This window comes from Hyperoodon ampullatus (assembly GCF_949752795.1).
Source record: "Hyperoodon ampullatus genome assembly, chromosome: 9".
NCBI classification, from domain to species: Eukaryota; Metazoa; Chordata; class Mammalia; order Artiodactyla; family Ziphiidae; genus Hyperoodon; species Hyperoodon ampullatus.
The window spans coordinates 36,260,004-36,284,183 of record NC_136922.1 but is presented as its reverse complement, the minus strand read 5'-3'; the positions used below and the strand labels follow the sequence as shown (position 1 = coordinate 36,284,183).

General features: G+C 36.7%; 1 protein-coding gene across 2 annotated transcripts in view; it reads right to left on the bottom strand.

Annotated features, from left to right (window-relative positions):
* TMEM196 (transmembrane protein 196) overlaps positions 1-19,431 on the bottom strand; it is a gene marked incomplete at both ends in the record, with an annotated part of 51,138 nt that extends 31,707 nt beyond the window's left edge. The window contains one exon of one of the 2 annotated variants that reach the window (XM_079711682.1): positions 19,267-19,431. In XM_079711682.1, the coding sequence (XP_079567808.1) occupies positions 19,267-19,431 (165 nt within the window). The remainder of the gene's footprint in view (positions 1-19,266) is intronic. The other variant, XM_079711683.1, reaches the window with a different exon arrangement.
* Positions 19,432-24,180: the final 4,749 nt, after the last annotated feature.

The following is a 24,180-nucleotide window of genomic DNA, read 5'->3' as shown; positions in this document are numbered from 1 at the left end:
CTACCCCTGAAAATATTGTAAGCATATTCGCCTGAAAATACTGTCATCTTCCCCCTGAAAATATTTTGCTCCTCCAGTATTTCTCACTTCTAGAAATAGCACAGTCACACAGCCGGTTCTCATTCTTGACATCCAGAACGGCTTACTGACACCTCCTTCCTACCCTCATCTACCACAGTCAGTGAACCACACAGTGTTCTTCTTTTTGTCTCCAGAACATAGCTGAAATTTACCTGCTTCTGTTCACTCCCACTGTTTCCACTCTATTGCAAACTGCTAACATCTCTCATCAGCATTACAGCAAAAGCTTTCAAATTGTTCTTACCACCCTTGCCTTCATCAAATCCACTCTTGTCTGAACTTGTTACTTCCACATTTTACATCTTTTAATGTTATCCCATTGTCTTGAAAAAAAAATCCAAAATCTTTACGTGGTTTATAAACTGTTTCATGATCTGTCTTCTTCTACAACCTCAACATTCACTGAGCTCTCTCTTAACTTCTTGGAATTCATCCCACTCAAGGAAAGGACGTGGAAAATGCTGTTTCCTTAGCCTGAAATAGTCCTATTCTTCTTTGAGTCAGCTAAGTACTCTCCCTGATCTAAATAGGACCTAAAAATGACTGCCTAAATACTACTTCTTCATGGAAGAATTCCTTAACTTTCTGGATTGAGTTCCCATTTTAAGCTCTGATGGCATCCTGACTTTTTCCTTTGTAGCACTGTAATTAAATACTTACCTCTATACTTATCTGTTTAATGTTCACCTCCCTACCATAGACTGTAGTTGTCTGGAGGTCGGGACCTCATCGTCTTGTTCTTTATTATATTCCCAGTATATAACACAAAGTCTGTTATAAATTGAAGCATGAATATTTTATGAATAAATGACTTAACAAAGCACAACTTCTCTAAACTTAATTTGTTTTCTTGCCCTCCACAATGCCTCCATTTTTGTTTTCCTGATCTCAGTGAAACTCTCTCATTCTCTTTAACCCAGGCAGAAAGGCAGCCTTAATTTCCAATCTCTTCTACCCTCATTTTTCATAATCTGTTTCCCACCAAGTCTTGTTGAATCTATCTCCATAAAGTTGCTCACATATGCCCTTTTTTTTTTTTTTTTTTTTTTTCGGTACGCGGGCCTCTCACTGTTGTGGCCTCACCCGTTGCGGAGCACAGGCTCCAGACGCACAGGCTCAGCGGCCATGGCTCATGGGCCCAGCCGCTCCACGACACATATGCCCTTTTAATGTCCATTCCTACTGGAGTTACCTTCATTCTGATTCTAAATTTTAATATGAAAGGTATTCATAGTACCCCTGGCTCTAATTCTTCACACTGATTCCTAAGTGATTATTCCTAAAATACACTGACTCTGGTTACTTATATCCTCAAAACCTTTAAAACGTTTTTAGTACCTGTCCATTTCTTAAAAAGTGTAAGTTCAAATCCCATAGTATAGTACTCAAGTTTCTAACAGTTAGCTCAACCCTACCTCTTCAGATTCTCTTCTTTCTTCATATTCTGTGCTCTGAAACCAATATCCTCTACCATTCTCAAGCTCTCCACGGATCATGTCTCCACCAACCTGAAATGCCTTTCTTTCCTCACCTCCCATCAAGCCCTCCTTACTTTAATTTTTCCAGACTTGCCACTAAAACACATCTTCCATGAAGTCATCTGTCTCCCTCTTCACTTCCCTTTGCGCCATCTGTCTCCCTCTTCCCTTTCCTTTTGCAGGATTTTCATACATTGCATTCTGTATTTAACTCTACTTATTTGGATTAGTAGGAGTCAATATATCAATAGTTTAGTGATTAAGAATGACTGCTCTAGAATCAAATTCGCTGAGTTTGAATCATGGCTCCATCATTTTCCAGCTGTGTGACTTTGAGAAAGTTACTTAAATAATTTGCTACAGTTTTCCCTTTAATTAAATACATAAGAGAACATACTTCATAGAATTGCTATAAATATTAGATAAAATAATAGGTGTAAAGCACTTAGAGGAATTCATGTTCAATATCTGTTATTGTTTACATGTATTTCCCCCACCAGCTATAAAACCCTTAAATCCAGAGTCCAGATAATTATCTATCTTCAAATTCTCAGCAAAGCACTTCATTTAAAGACCAGTAATTATCTGTCAAATTGATTTATTGGGAAGCTCTAGGGTCCTGTGTATATCCTGAAGCTTTAGATTACCATAACTATCTCAACAAGATGGGTCTTGTTAAAGGAACACATATTTAGGAAAGCAAGGAAAGAGGAGGGAAAATCATCAGAATTTCAAAACAGGAGAAATTATGTGAAAAATTAGCAATAATATTGTAATTGCAACTCTAAATAGTAGAATACAGAAAGGAATCTTGTACAAATAAGCTGAAAGCTTGCAGTAAATGATGAGCAGTAAATAATGTGTTGTTATCAAAGTGCAGCTTGTGACAGAATTACTTTCTGTAGTCATGGGCTTAACAAGTTGTGGCCATGCACTGCTGAGAAAAAAGCAAAAAGGCTCTCATTCAGTCTTCCTTTGTCATTTAATTATATTAGGTGAGTCAATTGAATTCTCTGGGCGTCATCTTTAAAAGGAGGGATTTGAACTGGATGGGATTTGTGACATTCTCCCTGCTCTGACATTCTCTGATCTGTAAACCAAGCAACCCTATTTTTTCTCCACTCATTTTCAGCAGACAACTTCTCCAGTACTGACCATATGTACCAAATATTTCTCCAGTATCTACCATATTTATCACAGCTCTCTGACACGTTCTATCATTTATAATAAAATGATATTCTCCATTCCTTTTATAAGAATGAGGAGACTAATACTGATATCACATGATTATGGAATTAAAAGAAACAACCCATGTGATAGTGCTTAGCCTTGACTGTGGGACATGGCAGGTGCCAATAAATGTTTATTTTCTCCCTCTATTTGGAAATTTATTTTTTAAATATCAAGATCCACTATTTGTGAAGCCTTTTCAACCTCTCTATGTACTCCTAGTCAGAACCTAACAAAATATATTATATTCATGTCTATTATAACACTGATGCACTGATCATTTTTTATGGTAATTATTCACTATATAGCTGTCATTCTAAAAGTTCTTGAACTCCTTCTTGTCAGGTGTTATGTATTTTAATCTTTAAAACTTTAGCACTAACACAGGGCCTCACACATACAAAAAGTTAAATGAATATATGTTGATGAATGGATAAATGAATGAATTAATTTCAGGTTAGTGAAAGAAGTGGGAAAAAGCTTCTCCTCTCCCAAAACACTTTTGATACTTGCCAAATAATATTTGAAATCCCTTTAACAAAAAGTCACACAGAGTCTTTGATTTCACCATTTAAAAAACAGAGGTTGAAAGGCTTGTGTCATGGGAACAGGCTCCTTAGGTATCCATTTTGGAAAATGCTGTACTGTAACACTTAGCTGCTTCTAGTGTCTCTACCAGCTGACTAAGCCAACACAGCCTTCCCAGTTCACAAAGAACTCAAATTGTCTAAAAGGCTTTCCTCATCTACAGTTCACGTCTTAGGTAAACAAAGCTTGACAATTTTCTTGACCAGCTGACTACTTGTTTTTGATGAGAAAAAAGTATCTAGATGAGAGCTGTCTAACAGAAATTTAACCTAAGCCACAGATGTGAGCCACATGTATAACTTTGCATTTTCTGGTAGTCACATTAAAAAGAAAAAGGTGAAAATTTCAACAATATATTTATATTTAACTCAATATATTCACACTATTATCATTTTTCCATGAAATCAACATTAAAAAACTTGAGGTCCTATATGTCCTTTTTTCCTACTCAGTCCTTGAAATCCAGTGTGCATTTTATACTTATATCTTAAACTCAGACTAGCCACATTTAAAGTGCTCAGGAGCCACACGTGGCTAGTGGCTACTCTATTTGTGCAAATCTAGAGAATACCTAATCCTAGTTATGGTCACAAGTCAAAGAAAAACAAGTGCCCCCCCAACCACCAAATATCACCCAAGAGATACAATGATTTCCTAAATTAGTTAATTTCAGTTATGTGCCAGCTCTAGAGGCAACTTGTTCTCTATAGGCCTAAGTTTCCTGATAACCCATTGCATGATGTCTGCCAAACTTGCATCTTTTAACACAGTAGATACTTTCAACTCGATATTTCATTAACTCCCCAAGTATCCCTCTAAGAGACTATTCTGAAGGTCTGAGAGTCAAAGATGTTTGATGATACCCCTTGGCTAGAGCTGAAAAGACATTAGCAAAAATTACAAGTTAAAGTTACACCTCTTTCGTCAAATGAACAGTTCCTTTGAGAAAATCCTTTCCTTCAACTACAAGTAACTGGGGTACAAAGGTGGTGAAAATTGCTAACCTTTCATAATGATATTTTAATTTCGTAATGTCATACTACAAAACTCAGCTCATCCCATCAATAGTAAGTACACTGTGCTATATTCATGGCCAAAGATACATTTATGGAAAAGAGCACCTTTTTTTTTTTAGTGTGGCCCTTTAAATAAATTTATCATTTTAAAATATTTTGACAATTTTTGCAACAGTGTTGGATAAGGGCATTTTACATACATACATATATATAATATATATAAACATACGCATATTTGTTTCTAGCCACTTTAGGCAAACTGTACTAAATCTGACTTAATTTTGATTTCTAGATGTTTGAATTAAAAAGAATAGCCTCAGACAGAAAATATTCAGAACTACAGGACTTTGATATTCCCTGTCCAAGCTCTACAAATGCATAAAGCTTGATAAATGAGCTTTGGAATTTGTTTTTAGAGCCTTCTTGAAGGCAACCTGCTTACTTACCTAAATTGATCACTAGCTTTTGTGGGTTTGGAAACATTAGTAACTTTTAAAAATTAGCTTTGGGACTTCCCTGGTGGCGCAGTGGTTAAGAATCTGCTGGCCAATGCAGGGGACACAGGTTCAATCCCCAGTCCAGGAATATCTCACATGCCGTGGAGCAACTAAGCCCATGAGCCACAACTACTGAGCCTGCCCTCTAGAACCTGCTAGCCACAACTACTGAGTCCGTGCACTGCAACAACTGAAGCCCACGCACCTAGAGCCAGTGCTCCTCAATAAGAGAAGCCACCGCAACGAGAACCTCATGCACCGCAACGAAGAGTAGCCCCAGCTCGCCACAACTAGAGAAAGCCCGCATGCAGCAATGAAGACCCAATGTGGGGAAAAAAAGAAAATTAGCTTATCTCAGTCAGTTTGGAAAAGCACCATGGAGAACACGTCACAATTTCTTTGGAAAGCTGTTTCCTTGAAACCCCCAACTGGGAGGAAACCCCTGAAATCTGTTAAAATAATTATTACATCTCCATGATAGTTAGCAGTGCCAATAATCTGAGACCATTCCTGTTCAGTTTGGGGCATAGCCACATAATTTCATTATCCTTTTGGTTGAACACTTATTTTAAGGATATTTAATGTTTTGAGGCATCTGTGCAAATAGTGTTGGACCAAGAATTAGATGACTTGGACTCCTGTCCTGGTTCTGTAGTTAGCCACCAGTGCTAATTCTCTGGGTTTCAGTTTAGTTATCTGTAAAATGATGAATTTGGAATAAATTATTTTTATGTCTCTATCCTCTTCATATCGTGTGACTTAACTATAATTCTCAGTTAAGAGGGACAGAAGACATTTTAACCATGTTCTCAGAGTCAAACCAGACATTTGTTTCTTCTTTACCCTTAGCTATTGACAGATATCAAATTAGATAGAAAACACAAAAGCCATCAGAGAATCCTCTCTCTATTCGCCATTAGGTGTGACAAGCTCTGCATCTTAACTCATATTATCTTGCTTTATTACATGAAACAAAGATAAAACTTATCAACACAAAACCTCCATTTTAGCTCTAAATTCAATCACCCTTCACTTACTCAAAGACTTTCTTTCTCCCCCTTTATAACTCTCCCATTCTACTCCATTATTCACATCAGCATGCCAAAGTGTTCCAAAATCTCCCTTAAAAATGAAAGCCTTCCTTGACTCCAAGTCTTTTTATACTGATTGTTCTTTCTCTCTACTCCATCTTCCCTTTACTGCCAAGCTTCTACACTTACTATTTCTGCATTTTTACTTCCTGTTCTCTCTCAGACTTCAGACTGCCTTCTACACCCTGTTTTATTTCATCTTCTCTTGCTAAAGTAAGTAATGACTTCCACATTTCACTCATCTTACAAGGAACCTCTCTCCTTTGGGCTTCTGTGATACCACACTCTCCTGGTCTTTAGCATATTTTTCTGGTCACAACTTCTCAGTCTCTTTTTTCTACTTCTGAGTATTATAGTAAATTCTGAATGTCCAGCTTCTGAATATAACAGTAACTGAAGGCATTGTTTTGGGTGGTTTCTACAAGTCATGTGGCTTTAAATACCTTTAAATGTATTTAATGTATTTACAGTCTACTCCCCTTTTTAGATTTCCAGCCCTGAACTCTAGACCCATCTAATAGCCCACAGCATCTCTCCATTTGGATGTCTCACAGGCACCTCCAACTTAACAGATCACAAATAAATCCTTGATCTCTTCCCACCATACACAATTATCCCCTACACACACACACACACACACACACACACACACACACACAGAGTTTTTCCTTCTCTAATCCCCTAATCTCAAGGATAAATAGGACCCTATCAGTTGCTCAGCCCTGAAATCTGAGACTCATTCTTAATACTTTACAATGGCATCTAATGAAACACAAAGTCTTGTCAACTGTGTATCTCAAATATCTGTTCTTCTATTTTTATTTTATTCTTTAACTCCCATCCATGTAACTATTGCTTCATACACCGCAGCAGCCTCCTAACTAGACTTGTGACTTAATTTATGACAAGTTAAGAACTTGTCTCACTCCAAAAAAAATTTTTTTAAATGCAGCCCCAAATGAGCTTCTTCAAACGCAGGTATAATCTTGTTACTTTCCTGCTTAAAATCTTTTGGTGGCTCCTATTATAATTAGGAGAAAATAAAAACATTGTACCGTACGTATAAAGCCTGAAGTGATTTTAATCCCCCCATGTGTCTCTTCACCTCACCCAGTGCCTTACATCTCCTCCTACTCACTAGTCATGCTCCAATTACCCTGGCCTTCTTTCAGTTTCTCAAACACATGGATTTTTTTCTATCTCAGAGTCTTCACACACGGCATTCCCTCTGGTTGGAGCAACACTTTTTTCCCTCTTTATCTGGGTAATGCCTCATCATCCTTCAGAAAATATTACTTCCTTAGAGATGCACTTTCTTATTCTCCCATTATTGACAACTGTTATAGTCTTCATAAGCCTGTACTTCTCCTATTTAACAGGTACAACCTTTAATTGTTAATTTGTGCATTGTTTGTTCATAGTCTATATTCCTTTTTATTTTATTTATTTATTTATTTTTTTGCAGTACGTGGGCCTCTCACTGCTGTGGCCTCTCCCGTTGTGGAGCACAGGCTCCGGAGGCGCAGGCTCAGCGGCCATGGCTCACGGGCCCAGCCGCTCCGCGGCGTGTGGGATCTTACCAGACCGGGGCACGAACCCATGTCCCCTGCATTGGCAGGCGGACTCTCAACCACTGCGCCACCAGGGAAGCCCTATATTTCTTTTTAAATTAAGCTTCAGAAGACCAGGGATCATGATAATTTTATTCACTGCTAAATCCTCAGAGCATAGAATGTCGTAGCTGTGGAATCAATACTTGTTAACGAAATCTTATATAAGAAAATGAATTAAGGAGAATAGCATCTGGCTGATGAGAATGGGAACAGGAACTTGACTCTCCTCATTTTCCATAGCTTTTCCTCCATGCCATGCTGTCATTCCTCTTCTTGACTCATCCCAACCCAGTGTAGACCATGTAGCTCAGGCTGATCAAGTGTCTTTGTCACTGACTTGAACGTTGATTTGGCTCCATTTTCATAAGCCTAACCCCTGGGGGGTTCCCAGGTCCTGACCATGCTATCTAGCAGCCCAGTTTCCTGGGCGTTTTCTGCCTTCATTAGATTTACAGATCTCCTCAATGCCCTCTGCTTTCCCCTCTCCCAATTATTCTGCATTTTTAGCAAAGCGTTCATTTTTAAAATAAGTCACTTTTCTACTTTCCTATTTATATTCCTTTCTTTTCTTAGTCTATGGAAGATCCTGCTAATATGCAGTGTTCTTTTTTTCCCTTAAGCTAGATCTAATTTCTTGTTTTCCATCCCAAAACAGAACACTGAAATAAAGTAAGGCATTTTATATACATTGATCCATATACTATGTTTCTTCCACTCCAGGAAAATTTGAAACTTAAAAAAATGTAGAAGTTCAACTGGGAAAGGGTAAATGTACACTTTTTATCAATAGAGCCATTACCTCTCACAAATATAATCACCTTCACAGGAAAATAAAATACCAAGAGGATAAAGTGTACAAGAGCTATGCTGATGTGATAAGCAAGCAGTCCTCCATTAGCACCAGGCCATCTTGGTAGCCTAGCAGACAGCATGGGGTAAGAGGCAACCAGAGCAAATAAAGAAATTAAACCAAAAGCACTCAAGGGAGAAATGGAAAGAAAAACCCCACAGTAGTAAATAGGGATGCACAGCAAGTAGTGAAAGAAACCTCTGCAGAGACTGTAAAGTAACTGAATTAAACTATCAACACGCAAGAATGAATTTCAGAAGAAAGCATCAAACATAGCACGAGGCTGATCGGCAGGCCAAGCTCTTCTAAATGAACCCAAGTCTAAAAATCTCAGAAACTTCTTCCTGGGACCCAAATCCTCAGTGTGGAATTCTTTCTTTCTTCAGAAAGAATCAGCCTTGATGCTGAGAATGCCATTCATTCCTTCACACCCCCACTCAGGGTTCAGGTAATGCAATCTTTCTTGTATTTAATGAATTATGCATTGTATTCTGTTACAACTACTCTTTGTGATAGTTTTTCTTTTAAAAAAATAATCTGTTCAATATTTTGAGTATGTTATGTGAATAAGGCTTTTTGATGTTCAAGCTATTTCTGCTCCAGAAGTAGCAAGGAAAATTTTAACTAAACTTGTAAATTTTCAGCAAGAGGGACTTTGAATTTGCAGTATATTTAAGTGGCAATTGTCCAAGTAAATCTTAGGTATAGTCATTATTCATGTTAGTTATTAAAACAAAACAAAACTATTTCATAGATCTCAGGGAAAAATCAGAAGAGTTTATCTCCTGAGTCCAAAGTTTTGTTATTTTAGCCAAATATAACATATAAATGAATTTTAAAATTCAAACTTACTTAAAATTTTAAAAAATGATTAGTTCTGGAGGCAAGTAAAGGAAGATGCAATCAATATTCAACATCCAGATATAGATAATGCTGTCCATGACATTCTACTTATTAAAGTAGCATAAACTTATATACATTTTACAGGAGCTCTATATATGTCATAATAACAACTTAATAAGTATTTTTATGTAAATTAAGGTAGTTTTACATTAATGTGGGCTATCCCAATTTGCAATGTTTTCACTTGTATTTTTATGTTTAAGATTCCTTCGTGTCATATAAATAATATTAACTTAAATATTATAATATATTTGGGCAACATTCAAATATCAAGCTCACAACTTGATACATGTGGAAGATCTAATAAAGTTAAAAATGTAGAAGATGGCTTTGGTGAAGAGAAAAGGAAAAAAGATACTTCCTTGGGTATATGCCAGCTCTGAGTCTATGATCTGTGGCCTGTTCTCTCAGAGTTGAAAATATCCAGGGGTTACAGGGGACTGGAGGGTAGAAGTTATACTCTTCCTAAGAATTGTCAGCACCACGAATGAACATCCATCCAACATGCCTGGCAGTTTCTGAAAGCCTGCCAGTTATGGAGATAAGAGGCAGCTGATAGAGGGTCATGACGTTGTGAACTTGCCCCCAAATCAGGGCACTAGCAGCCTAAATGCAGCTTATACTGCGTATCAGTGATAACTATCGACTTACTCCTAGGAATTACTTGTCTCTCGATCTCCACTGTACATGTATGAGCACCTGCATGGGCACATGCACACACACACACAGACACACACATACATATACATTCTTTCTTCAGGTGATTTAGGTTTCTACCCTACACCTGTAACTGATTTCGCTTTTTGATCTTAAATCACTGAATCCTAAACCCTTTAGGTTCTCATCCCTTAAGTGAAGAAACTCACCTGCTAAGTGGTATAACAAAAGTAGGTGGAATTCTTAGGCAATGTAGTATATTATAAACATAAGCTGCCATTGCTGTTATTACTTATGTCATTATTATTATCACTATTATTTTAATTCTTCAGAGTAATCCATGTAGGAGATTAATTGGCAGAAAACAGGTAGAGAAAGAACTAAAAATTCCAACAACCCAGCAAAATTAATGAGAAAATCAAGAACACATCTGTATTTGATAGAACAAACAAAAATTATACCTCTTTATCTCAATACTGACGTAGAAAATATTCCTGGGACCCTGGGACAAGCACACTAAATCACCACTACAACTAATGCCAAAAATCAGTTATGACTAGTACATATTTTCTAAGAGAGGATATATGACCTAAATGTTACTAAGTCTTGAGTCCAAGGTCAATTTCATCAATGGTCTTACAATAAGCTCCCCTTCAGAAATGTATAGAAATAAAATGTCTATAATGCACAATAGAAACCACACACAGAAAATGGATTTTTCCAGAAATATGGCAAAAGCATGCAGTCATTGTTGTGGGCCAGTCACAGTTACTGAATACCTAACATTTATCAAGCCCTTTATGGAAGTACTACATTTAATTTTTAGAAAACTCCATGAGATAGGTAGTAGGATTGCTATTTTACCAATGAGTTAGCTGACTGCTCAGTGAGATGATTCAAATTATTCAAACTTAAACAACTAGAAAATACTAGAGCTAGAATGTGAACCCAAGTCTTAATACCTCCAAAACCTGTTTTCATTTCTGTGTGTCATGCCAATACTTCCAGTTACACAAATGAACTCTTACTTTTGTATGACAGGCAGCTGTAAGAATAACTAAACAAAAGGAACTTATGATCTTACAAATCCACCGTCAATAATAGGAAAGCCATTTGAAGTTGGAGTTAGGTTTGTGATGAAAGATTTTCACTTCCCTCAAGTCTCAAGATTTCCTTCAAGTCTTTCTCTTGATCCTGCATACACATCTTGGAACCAAGGGCTGATGTTTTGCCTTGAAATTGAGCAGCAATGCCTGGCCCCACTGCTTTGGCCTCATGACCGCCAAGTTCTACCGAGTAGAACTCACCAAGCTTAGCTGGGAATCAAGAGCAGACTAGTCTTACCATTCTTTCAGGACCCTTTTGAAGCTGGACCCATCCTATTCAGATGAGGTAGATATTCACTTACCAGTTTTTCTGTGAACATGTCTTTGCTCTAACAAGTTCAGTCTCCTCAATCCTCCACAAACTCTCCATTTTATTATCCCTTCCATGACTTTACACATACTAATAACTGCTTAGCACATCATCTTCTTTCCTCTGCCCACTGGAAATCTGACCGATCTCCAAGGCCTGGGTACAGTTCTCCCACCATGAGGAAGAATACCCTTGATCCTTCATTGATACCTCTCATTCTGAACATTTAAACAAATATGTTATTTTGTGTCTTCTTGATTTGTCCTCATAATATTTAATGATTATTTGTGATGCATAATTTAGCTTTATTTTTCAAGGCTAAAGCTTAAGCTTTATGGATAGGAACAATTTAATCTATTATCTCACACTCTTTTGAGAACATCGGGGTTGTGTTGTTCATCAGTTGACTGTATCAGTCTCTTCCAGAAAATAGATACAAACAGTGATCGGGACCTGGCTTTTATGCCATCCTGCCTGACTCGTAGATTCAGGGATGGGAGCAAATAATGAGGTCAGGCCTCAGTGAATGACTTTCTCATGAAAATATCCCATGTTCCACACAACGCAGTCAAAGAAGTACAGATTTTGAAATAAGACTGCTCTGGCTTTAAATACTAACTCAGCTGATTAAATAATGGTGGACCCTAGGTAAGTTCTTTTTCCTACATAAATTTTATAAAACACTACATTGTTCACAAAGTTGTTAAAATTAGAAATAAAATGTATAAGAAAGCATATGGACCATAGTTAACCATGAATAAATCATGTCTAGTATTATTTCTATAGAATAAATAGCTCAAGGCACCCTGTCCGCCAAGGTGATATACTTTACCACTATAATTTTATTTTTGCCTTAATTTTTTCCTATATTTAATAACAGATCATGAACTAATGGAACTTTCAATTGCTTCTTGAGTTGTAATATTGGCACTAAAAATCATGATCACTAATTAACATTGTAAGAGTCACTGTTGAAATCTAGATATTTCATTGATGAATCTGTTAATAGTACAACATGAAATCAATATTGCTTCAAAAACTATTTGGGTAGTTAGGGCAAAACCGTACGAATTTCCAAGATATTGAGTATCTTTGTCAGAAGTATTAAGTTGTACTTTTATTTTGACTTTATGACAGTAACATATGGTTTTATATGTGTTTCGAGGACTTTGTTTTATGGTATAAAAAGTAGTTACCATATGCCCTGTTTGACTTGCCTAACTTAGATAATTGTCTAACTTATCTGATTTTCAAATATTTTTATCACAGGGTTTCTACCACCCTCTCCACCTCCAACAGAAAAACAAAGAGAGAGGTGTCTTACAGCAGCAGCTGTTTCCCCATTCGGTTTTAAGCTGAATATTTACATGACTTCTCTAATGTAGATATTTCGGTACATTTTTGTAGTTGTTAATGTATATACCTGGATTAAATCAAAAGCTAACTAGATACTATACATGAAAAGAAAAAACAAAAAAAATCAAAAACAAAAATGATGAGCCAAACTAGAGTTGATTAAGGGTGTTGGAGAAATGTTGAGAACCAGTGCACCACTAGTGGGTTAATGGTCCCAGGCAGTCATGGAGCCGAACAGGGCAGTAGAAGAAAGGAGCAGCTAATGCTCACTGAGCACTTACTTTGTGCCAGGCTCGTTACTGACAGCTTTATAAGCATTGTCTTAGCTTCACAGCAACCCGTAAAACAGGTGCTCCTTGACTCAGTGAAGACACATAAGTTATCCAGAGCTACAGTAACATTGAGTGAGATGTATGAATCCCATCTGTCATTCAATATGAGTAAAGTATATATAGATTAGATCTGCATTCATGACAAGGATTGCATGGCTTTATACATCACAGAGGAAAGTAGTCACATAGTGTCTTTTCTTTCTCTCTTTTTCTCCTAGAATGATGCTCAGTGAGAGTCTTTATATACTATCATCTAATTAATCTGTCATTGTCCATGTATTTCAACATGGACACCTATCTGCAGAGTAACCACCTTGTAATTTGACTAAATTATTAGGACAATAAAGTTAAATATTTTGAACAACTCTGGGCTTAGTTATTTAGGTATAGAAATGCCATTTGAATGAATAGAATTATGTATCAATATATATATAATGCAGTAGTAGGATGAAGTTTTGTCCACTTCGTAAGTGAATGAGCCAACATCATTTGAACAGAAAATTGTTGGGGTTTTTCCCCTTTGGTGAGTGTGTAAACACACACACACCAGAATCTATTCTAATTTTTACTGAATTTTAAAGATAGGTTTGGATGAAGTTTGGATGGCTGGGTTATGCCTCCCATCTACTAATAAAATTAAGTATTATCTGAGGGCTAAGTGAATATACAGGAAAGTTAAATTGCTTAGCCATATTCAAAGCACATATTGGATGATCTGGCTAATAATTAAGTCAATATAGAGAGCCAACTTGAACATTTTAAGCAAAAACATCCAAATGAAAAGATGTGACTTTGTCTAGATCATGTTGTATGGAGCAAACTTTCAACAAATAGGTGACATGCTATTATTATCACTTATTCCCTCATGTTTCTATGGCAAATTCTTCAAGACCAGTTATACCCTTGAATGAGGGCCAAAATCCTGAAGCAGAATTTTTCATGGCCTCTGGATAGAAATTTCAACACATGTCACTTACATGTGGGTGAAATACAGACTAAAACAAAAAAATATCATCGGATAATGGCAACACTCACCATTTTTCTTCCATCTTACCATTATCAATCAACACCAGAAATGGCATTTTATTTTTTTTGACACAGAGTATGATTCCTTGAATAATAACTACATTTTCCAACTGTTTAGCTTGTCTAACTTATCTAATTGCCAGTTATCTAATTGCCCTGACTTGAGTAGATAACAAGTAGCACTTGAGTATAAGAGTGTGACTCAGATAAGGAAGATATTCTTTACCTGGGCTCTAGAGAGAGTCCATGAAGGGGCTTTATTATATCCAGAAACTTGATATTAAAATTAGTCTATATGTCCAAACAATACTATTTATGCATAAAGAAATATCTTGAGATTACACACTAAATTTACAATGGCGGCTAATCTTGATGAGGTGGTAGGGAAGAGAACTTCAGTTTTGATCTTTATTTTAACCCTTTGAAACAATATTTGTGAATTACTTATATAATTCAAATTAATTTAAAAATTGGATATAAATGCACATTTGTAATTTTTTCTGGGGATAGGGGCAGTGTTTTCATCTCATGACAAATTATATGCGTCCTTTATATTATATATTTTAACTTTGGAGAAAAATGATGTATTATCTGGCCAGAGACACACTAGCTTCAAATTTTGTACAATCGAAGTAACTGTTTGAGGGGTTTCTTTCACTTTATTTTGTTTTTCCTTAAATGAACTGAACAGACTTAAATATTAGAAATAACATTTTTGAGCAACTCTCATTTATATACAGCATCTCATTTGTGGTGCTATGGTATGGGTCAGATTGTTCAGTAGGTGAATTTCAACACAATCTTACCACTGGCTGAGTTGTTGCCATGGTGAATCAGGAGTCTACATACTAAGTATGTGACTTGATTATGCTATAAATTTCACTCACCTAAAGTATAGGATTTTTTAAGCAGATGAAGTTATGATGTACAAATCAAGTATGCTTCAGAAAAATAAGCAATAAAAGTCACTCAAACTTTATATGATTTTGATCAGAAAACTTTGAATATTTTAAAAGACTATTTTACATGTGGGGTAAGGAGCCTAAGAAAAGTTATTTTAATATATTTAATTTATAGAATGAATACCAGATATAGAAGGATGGAATTCAGCATGGTATGTATCAAATAAAACTCAGTATCAGATGCTTCTCTGGACACCACCATTTGAATCTTTAGATTTTTCAAGTACCAACTTAGAGCAACAAAATAAAATTCTCTTGGATCTGTGTACCACTAAATGTAACCCACTTCCATTATACATGATTCACTGGAGACTGAGAAAAATGACTATCCCACAGCAGCTTGGAAACATAGCCCTGTCCATTTAACTCCCTGTCAATATACCTTACACATCAATTATATTTCACCATGCCTATGTCTTTTCCAAAGCAGTTTGCTCAATGGTTCATTTATTGTTATCTAGTAATAATGTATTCTTTCATGCTCTCAAGGAGGTGTCTATATAAACTGTAACAAAGAATCAGGAGGCAGCCAAAATCCTATAAGGCATTTATAGCTTTCTTTCACTATGAAATTATAGTTAAGTAATTGTTCCTTCTAATTGCCCACATCTTTTAGACTGGTCCCAGGACGTAACCTTTGCCTGATTGTGAAATAGTGACTGGAGATAGTCTGTATAAGCATCCACCTTGTGGATTTTAAGCCCTTTTTCTTTTTTTTTTTTTTTTCTTCCGGTACGCGGGCCTCTCACTGCTGTGGCCTCTCCCGTCGCGGAGCACAGGCTCCCGACGTGCAGGCTCAGCGGCCATGGCTCACGGGCCCAGGCGCTCCGTGGCATGTGGGATCCTCCGGGGCCGGGGCACGAACCCGTGTCCCCTGCATCGGCAGGCGGACTCACAACCACTGCGCCACCAGGGAAGCCCCCTTTTTCTTTTTTTAAGCCACTTAAAAAAATTTGGTACAATAATTTTTCCAATAATCCAAAAATATCCAATACTAATTTAAGTCCAAATAATCAAATAGTTGCCTGAACTCTTAGTGCATTTGACCTAGAAAAAAGCTTATGATGTTGAGGTCCATTATGATAAGTAATCCCTTCATAGTACAGTTTTTATTTCCATTGGCTTCTAAAATTTAATTCAAAATCTGGCAATAATGATATTTATGTGTTGAAAAAAACTTCATGGCACCAATCGAAACACACTCTGATTATACACTATGACCTGAAAGGTTAATTAATATAAAATCCCATCCAGTGTTTATAAATAACACAGATTTTTAATTCACCAAATACCAAAGAGATTAGTAGTTTTCAATCTAGTTTTCTGCTGCATATTCCTGCAGTCTCTTTGAGAACTAAGAATTGGTATTATTATTATTATATTAAAACTGTGAGGAAATAAATCTATTGCCTTAGACTGGCACGCAGCCTCCCATGGTCTGGTCCCTTCCACTCTTTCCATTCTTATCTCTCCCTCACACACCTAAGCCCCAGAAAAACAGAAGAGCCTATTCTACCTGAAACACAACCCATCCTGTCCCAGTTTTTTGTCTTCATCTTTGCTGCCTAAAAGTTTCTCTTTCTCATGCCCTGCACTGTTAGTCTATGCACCCAGTACTAGCTGTTTGCATTTATTCAGTGCTTACTACATAACATGCATTTTACTAAGAGCATTATTTCATTTGCAACTTCTAGCAACCCTGTTTTACAGAGTATGAGGAAACTTTGGCTAGTCATCCAGATAGTAAATGGCTAATGGCTGAGCTGCGATTTGTACCCAGGCAAACTCCAGATTTCATACTGTGATACATTACTTAACACTGTGATACATTAATTCCAAGTTTCAATACACTTTAAAGATCAAGAGAAAAATAATAGTTCTCCCATGGGTATTTCCTCTCTCCCCTTTATCTACTCCTGTAACTCCCTGAAGTCAAACTAATTTCTCACTACTGATAAAGTTTGTGACATACCCATCTTGTTTCCTCTGCTAGGCATTCTGATTCACCTTAATAGGCTTTGTGTTAAATAGTAAAACACCTTGCATATGGTAAGCCTTCTATAAATATTGGTTATATGAATTCATCATTGCCAGAATTAAGAGATAATTCAGACTGTCTCACAAATGACCTCTGAAAAATTATTTTAAAAATCAAATTAGCATGCCTATAATGTGATAAACAAAGATCAAATTTGGATATTTATATCTTCACAAATTTGATTTTTTATGCTGAATTTATAAAAGTGACCAACTCTTTGGGCACTCAAGTTTTAAATCCATTCATTCAATCATACGGATTTTTTTAAACTGAATCAGACAATAGAATTTGAAACTATTATTTGAGAATCCTAGGTGAATTTTGGTTACTCTAAGGAAACAAAATGTTAAAACTGGAAATAATTCTTTATGATAATGACTGTATTATTATTTTATTTGTTTTTCACTGAGCTGCTTCAGAATTTTCATTTTCTGTACATACACATATGTCAACTCACCTACATAATAGTAAATAGTTGGGAAAGAGAGGAAAAAATCATTTAATTATTTTTCTTACTTGACACTAAGCAAATGTAACCACTTTTTTTATTCTTGAAGGTAAACTGGATACTTTAATGCTATTTAGAGACAACCTACATTTATTTACTCAGTTTCTTGAATTTCAGAGGGGAACTGATTTGAAGAGTATTTGAGGCTTCTTCCTCATAAGCCACCAGAAGATCACATTTTCTTCCCGTGATTTAAATATTGACATTACAGTTAATTTTGACAATTGTCTGATAGAAGTTTTAAAGTCTAACAATTTCTATTTAAATAATAATAATAATAAATAATACTACAAATCTCAAAATAATCACTACTACATATAAGATGTAAAATTACTAGGTTGAAGATTTGCCTTTTAGTCTTTCATACTTAAATTTAAAATATACATTGATAAAATTACATAATAAAGAAAAAGGTAATTATTTGAGGTTGGTGGTAACTTATTGAATTCAGAACAAGGATTCCTAGAAAAATTCAATGTTAGAGTTGAACACCATTTTCCTTTTTTCTTATAACTTCTGCAATTTAAAAACACTTCACTCTGAAAAGTTAAAATATAAAAACTAATTTTCTAAAGCACAAGTATGCCAGTTTTAAGAATGCTAGAACTTCTCTCAAAAATAAATTGCTTCAGAATTATTCTTTAACTCATAAATAATTTTTTCCACAGTGACCTAGAGCATGACTAAGCCATGATTGTTAATTATACTCACTGATTATCTGTGACAGAATAACCTCCTATTAAATTATCTGAGAAAATAGAATCGAGCCAGAGACCCAGAAGGATGTGGATATAGCAGCTATATAACTTAAAGGAGAAGAAAAGCTGATTTTCACAATTAGGCTCACACTAGGAATAGTGCTGAGTTATTTTATTGATCCTTGGTGGAAGGAATGGGTCTCTAAAGCTTTCCTGGAGATTCACCCAAAGTAAATAAACAAGAAGCTCACTGGGTCTGCCCTCTGACCTAGAGAAAATTATAACATTTTCTCTGAGCATTAGGTACTCTTTAAGCTGAATTATTCTTCAATTAGAATGTTACATATCATAATCTGTTGTTTAACTTATTGCCTAGGACTTACAAAAGAGTTCTATAGATGCTAACAAGGGAAAATTAAGAGCAGTATTTTCTGGGATAAAATGCTCCTTTCACACTCACACCCCATTTCTCCTTTTGTGATATTGGTGTTGGCTTTAGTGTACTTTGGGCACTGTTACCCAGAAATAAATGCACAATTCTACCCTTGCTTGTTCCTGGTATAAGAAAATGATATGACACTTTCATTTTGATTTTCCTTGTAAAAGAAACTAAGTGAGTCTGCCCTTGACAGGTGTGATGCCCCTAATCAGCACCACTCCGCAGGCTTTTGCAGATTCAGCCAGTGGAAACTGCCCTCCCCCCAACTTTAAACAAAGCCATTTAATTTGGTATCAAGTCAAGGTAAGAAAAAAGGAAACGCACTAATAAATAAAGGACAACATAAAGAAGTATAGCCTGCCAACATGAACCTACAAGCAAACCAGAGGAGATTTATAATTTTCCTCCCCAGGGAGGGAGTGACTAACGCACACACACTGACCATCACCGTAAAGAGGTAAAGAGAGAGTGAAATGGCTCAACGTACACACACCCCGCTCCATACCGGGGACGAGTCTCCAAGCTGCGGCTTGTGCTCTCGGAGGGCCAGGCTGAAGCTGACCGCTCCTACGGCCACGCTGGACACCCCCAGCCCTATCTCCAGCACAGAGAGAACCAAGAGGCTCCCAATAATCTGGCCGCTGGTGCACATCCTTCCTCGGTCATCATTCCTTCCAGATCAGAGAGGGAAGCCAACCATCCACCTTCTTTCTTCCACTATCCTGCTTACCCCTTCTGCCCCCTACCAGACCCCAAAACTTTTCTTTCTTCACCAGCGAAGCATTATCCACAAGGACTGGATTTCCAGAACTGGAGACCCTCTTCCCTGACCGGGTCAGAGGCAGAGTCGCTCCACCCCCTGGCACGTTCGTACAGGGATCGTAGAAGGATTTTCCCGGTTCGGTTCGGTGGTCGGAGTCCAGGAGAGGAGAGCACACCGGTAGAGAGGGCTTTCAATAAGGAGCTGGAACCCTGGAGGAGCCACGGAGCTCCGGAGCCCCGAGCCTGGAATCCGGCTCGGGAGGCGCTGTCCAGAGTTCTGCCGCGTCCCAAGTCTCCGCAGGGAAATCCCGCTCCCTCCTCAGTCTCCCAAACCCTTTCAGGCTCCCCTTTCTTTCCTTGCCAAGTCGATGAGTTTTGCTTCCCCAGATCCAAGGCGGAACTGCTCAGAGCTTCTCTCTCCCTCTCGTCTCCTTTCCTTTGTTTTCGTGGTAACACAAAGTGCTTCTACGAGTCCCTTGATCCCCAGGCTGAGCGGGCAGATGAGATTCAGCACCACACTCCGCACAGTTTCTGTGTCGCCAGAAAAAGCGACCTTGTCTGATGGCCTTTTCCCGTCTGGGTTTCTTCTCCCTCGTCGTCGTCGTCCTCTTCCTCCCCTTCTCTCTTGATCCGATTCTCTCTCATTGCAATGACCTCATTGGGATTTAAGAGGGTGATGGAGGAGGGAAAAGCTTGATCTATCTGTGGGTCCAGAACCAATACTCTTGTCTGGCCCTTGATCGGCCCCGCCTCGAGACGCTTACCACAGGGATCCAAGCGATCCCTACCTTCGCATTCCCCCAACCCCCCTCTCGCTGCCTTCTGGGCTTCTGTCCAGATGGGAGTGGAGGCGATGCCTACGTCAACACGGGGGCTCATTCTGTATAAAACTTTCTTCTGCGTGTACACGGGGTGACGTGGGAGCACAGTGTGTAAAGAAAGGCAGAGAGAGCACAGGGGATGGAGAAAATACAGACCCTAAATTCACTAGGACTCCAAAGGACACTCACCAAGGAACTCCTCTCTCAAGAAGAGTTACACTCAAGCCTGTATTAAGGAGTTGGCCACTCCCTGCTGTCACAACCTGTCACCTTCCATGTCCGAAGGTTGGGAAGATGCAGTTGGCTGGGGCCTCACCCCTGCGAGGGAAGTGGCGGCGGTTCCTCCCCAGCTCTCCCCTAGCAGCGCAGCTACGTGCGTTCTGGGTAGCATCACCAGACCACATGCCTGGGACTGCGTGTTCTCACTCATATTCAAGACATGTGTATATTTAAGTACTACACTGGAAAGGGCATTATTAAAAACAAAAATCTGGCTCACTGCACAACTGTTTATGACAGTTTGACCTCGTCAGAATCCTTAGAGCAAGGGCCAACTATGGCTCAGGTATTTCTGTGTTGTAGTCTGATGCATGTGGGACTCTAGAAATCTGTGTATCACTGAGTCTGGGCCCAGTTTCATGTCCCTGATTTTACTTCATGAAAAATCCCAAGGTATTCCATCAGGAAGATCTAGGGAGTGGGGAGGATGAGAAGATGTTTATGGGTCATCTTTCTCAAAAACTGGTTTCTGGGGAACTTGTAGATGGATTGAAGAAAAATAGAAGAAAGGAGGACTGAGTTAGAACACACTGCACAAGACCAGGGCATCTTGACCTCTGAATGCATGCTGACTAGAGCAGGGCAGTTTCCTCTGATTAGAAGCTTCTTTTTTTTTTCTTTTAAGGCCCCAGTGCTGAGAACACTAAAGTGGAATGATATACAATCTATATCATAAGTGCCCGTTTTAGTTTTCTTAAGTTTCAGAGCTTCTTTCAGAGTTTAAATTCAAATGTACAGTATAATTTATTTTCCTTTTGATGTATTTATATTCCACATTTTAGAAAAATTGAGTCTTCTTCTCTTAAAAGAAAGCAAGGAAGGAAGAATTATGAATTATTAGAGTCTTAATAAGTCTTAAAGAGTCTTCAGCTACTGTGATGTTTGGAGAAAACCTCAAACATTTATTTTCAATAATTAGTGAATTCACCTTCCACTTCTTGAAAACTCAGTCTACCAAACAGCCAATCATTAGAATCCTTCATATAGTTTTTGGCTTTAATGAAGGATAGTTTATTTTATTTAAATCTTGTAAAAGTCATTTAAATGATCCAATTTATATTTAGAAATAATGGAGTAACTATGTTGCCTTTTTGTTTGCCTTTAGTCACTGCTTTCCTTTTTTTTTATATATATATATTCTTCCCCATTGGAAGAGAAAGTTATAGTAAGTGTTAAAATAGATTGGTTAATGCAGCCATATAAAAAGGAGTGCAACTTACAGGATGCAAAATTAATTTTTAGAGGTAGTGTTAACAATGGATGAATTTCCCAGAGAGAAAGAAAAGAGTAAATTATTATGATTGAATTTTCATCTCTGAATGCAATGGCTAGAAATGTATTTTCTTATAAACCCAAAGCCTAATCATATGCCTGACTATAACCAACCTTCATTTTTTTAAAAACAAATATACATGTATGATATCACATATGTGGAATCTAAAAAAAGGGTACAAATGAACGTATCTCCAAAACAGAAATAGATTTACAGATGTAGAAAACAAACTTATGGTTACCAGGAAGGGGGTGGGGAGAGGGAGGGATAAATTGGAAGATTGGGATTGACATATACACACTACTATATATAAAATAGATAACTAATAAGGACCTAATGTATAGCACAGGGAACTCTACTCAATACTAAAAGAATCTAAAAATGAGTGAATATAAGTATATGTATAACTGATTCACTTTGCTGTACACCTGAAACTGACAAAATGTTGTAAATCAACTATATTCCAATAAAAATTTAAAATAAGAAATTAAATCCATTCTCACTTATAAATGACTACCAATGAGTCACACCAAAACAGAAATATTTATAGGAATAAAATAAAAACAATCGTTACCATGAACAAGTTACTGTTTGTATTTAACAACATGAAGATCAATGTTGTTAGGACTTTCAAAAATATCTTACATTACTTGTTCTGGGAGACAAAGTACATTTTCCATGCCCTTTTAAATGATGGCAAGATCCCCACTCCCAATTAAATACAGCAACACTAAATTTTACTCTTAATCGTGGAAATCATGGCAAAAAAAAGGCGGGGGACTCAATTGGCATCCTCTACCTCTCAAAATTATTTGTTAGAGAAAGAATTACAGGATAAAACAATAAATCAAGAGAAACACAAATAAAGTATTGATACATTGGTATCTAAACACCAGTGGCTCTACAATTAGAGGGTTTAATTTTTCTTATGTTATAGTACGAAAAAAAAGCTATTCATGAGATCCATTGATAGATACATGGTTCAATACTTGTACTTCCTCAATAGGAGCAATAGTATAAAAAAATCTCAAGTTTGCCACCTGCTGGCTTATGTAGGATACAGTGAATATGAATGTATAGGTAATCGCAAAATACTTTTTATTAAACTTACTAGCTAATCAGAAGAAAATCCTCTGTAATTGCTTTCTTTATGGACCTAAGTTCTGCCAATAAGTATCTAAGAGTTCTGAGATCTTCATATACCCATTTACCCAAATAAGATTTATAGAATTTTTTTTATTAAAGTATAGTCAACATACAATATTATATTTGTTTCAGGTATACAAAGTATAGTCAACATACAATATTATATTTGTTTCAGGTATACAACACAGTGATTTGACATTTATCTACATTATGAATTGATCACCACAATAAGTCTAGTAATCATCTTTCACCATACAAAGTTATTAAAATATTATTGACTATATTCCCTATGCCGTATATAGAAATTTTAATACATGGAAAAAGGAAAATCCAGGAGCTGGTTAACAAATACCACCTGCCTTAGTATAGTCAAGTAAGTTGGTGAAATAATCAATTCAGTCACTAATTTAAGGTTAGTAAATGAAAAGGTCAAAAATTTTAACTGATTAATTTTGAGAATTGATTTAAATTGTTCAAGCTATTATAAACTAAATTTGTATGGTGATCTTAGGAACTGCACTGAATGACCAGTGTAGTATAGATGAAGAAAAATAAAAATCACAAAATTATTACAAATCATATAGCTGTTTTTAAGTGCTACAAGTCTATTTAATATTTCAATACTCTTGTCAGTGTGGCTAGAAATGATGATACCTAAGACTTAGCTAGGACTTTATAAAGTAATTCTGCTAAAAAAATAAAAAAGGAAATAGCATTGTGAGGACCTTTTTTTCCTTATTTAAAGCTTAAGAAGAAGAGATAATTAATCCTGAATTTATCTTTTGCCTTTTTTGTCTTCTAGTGATAATATAGCTTAGAAGTCATTATCTAATAGTAACATCAGTGCTTATGAAAATTAATTAGAGTAAGTATAGTACTCAGTATTGTGTTTATCACAATTTTCCATTTATGTCTGAAATATCTTTTGATTATTAATGACTTAAGCATGTAAAAAACCCAAATTATGTATTTTATACTGATATCTACTTTTTAATAAAGAGTGTGATTATTTACAGTCCTAGCCTTTATGGAGTAATTGGGACTGGATTCACTCTCCTACTATATATAATATATTCAAATAAACAGTGTTAGGATACCATACGACAGGCAGAACAGAATT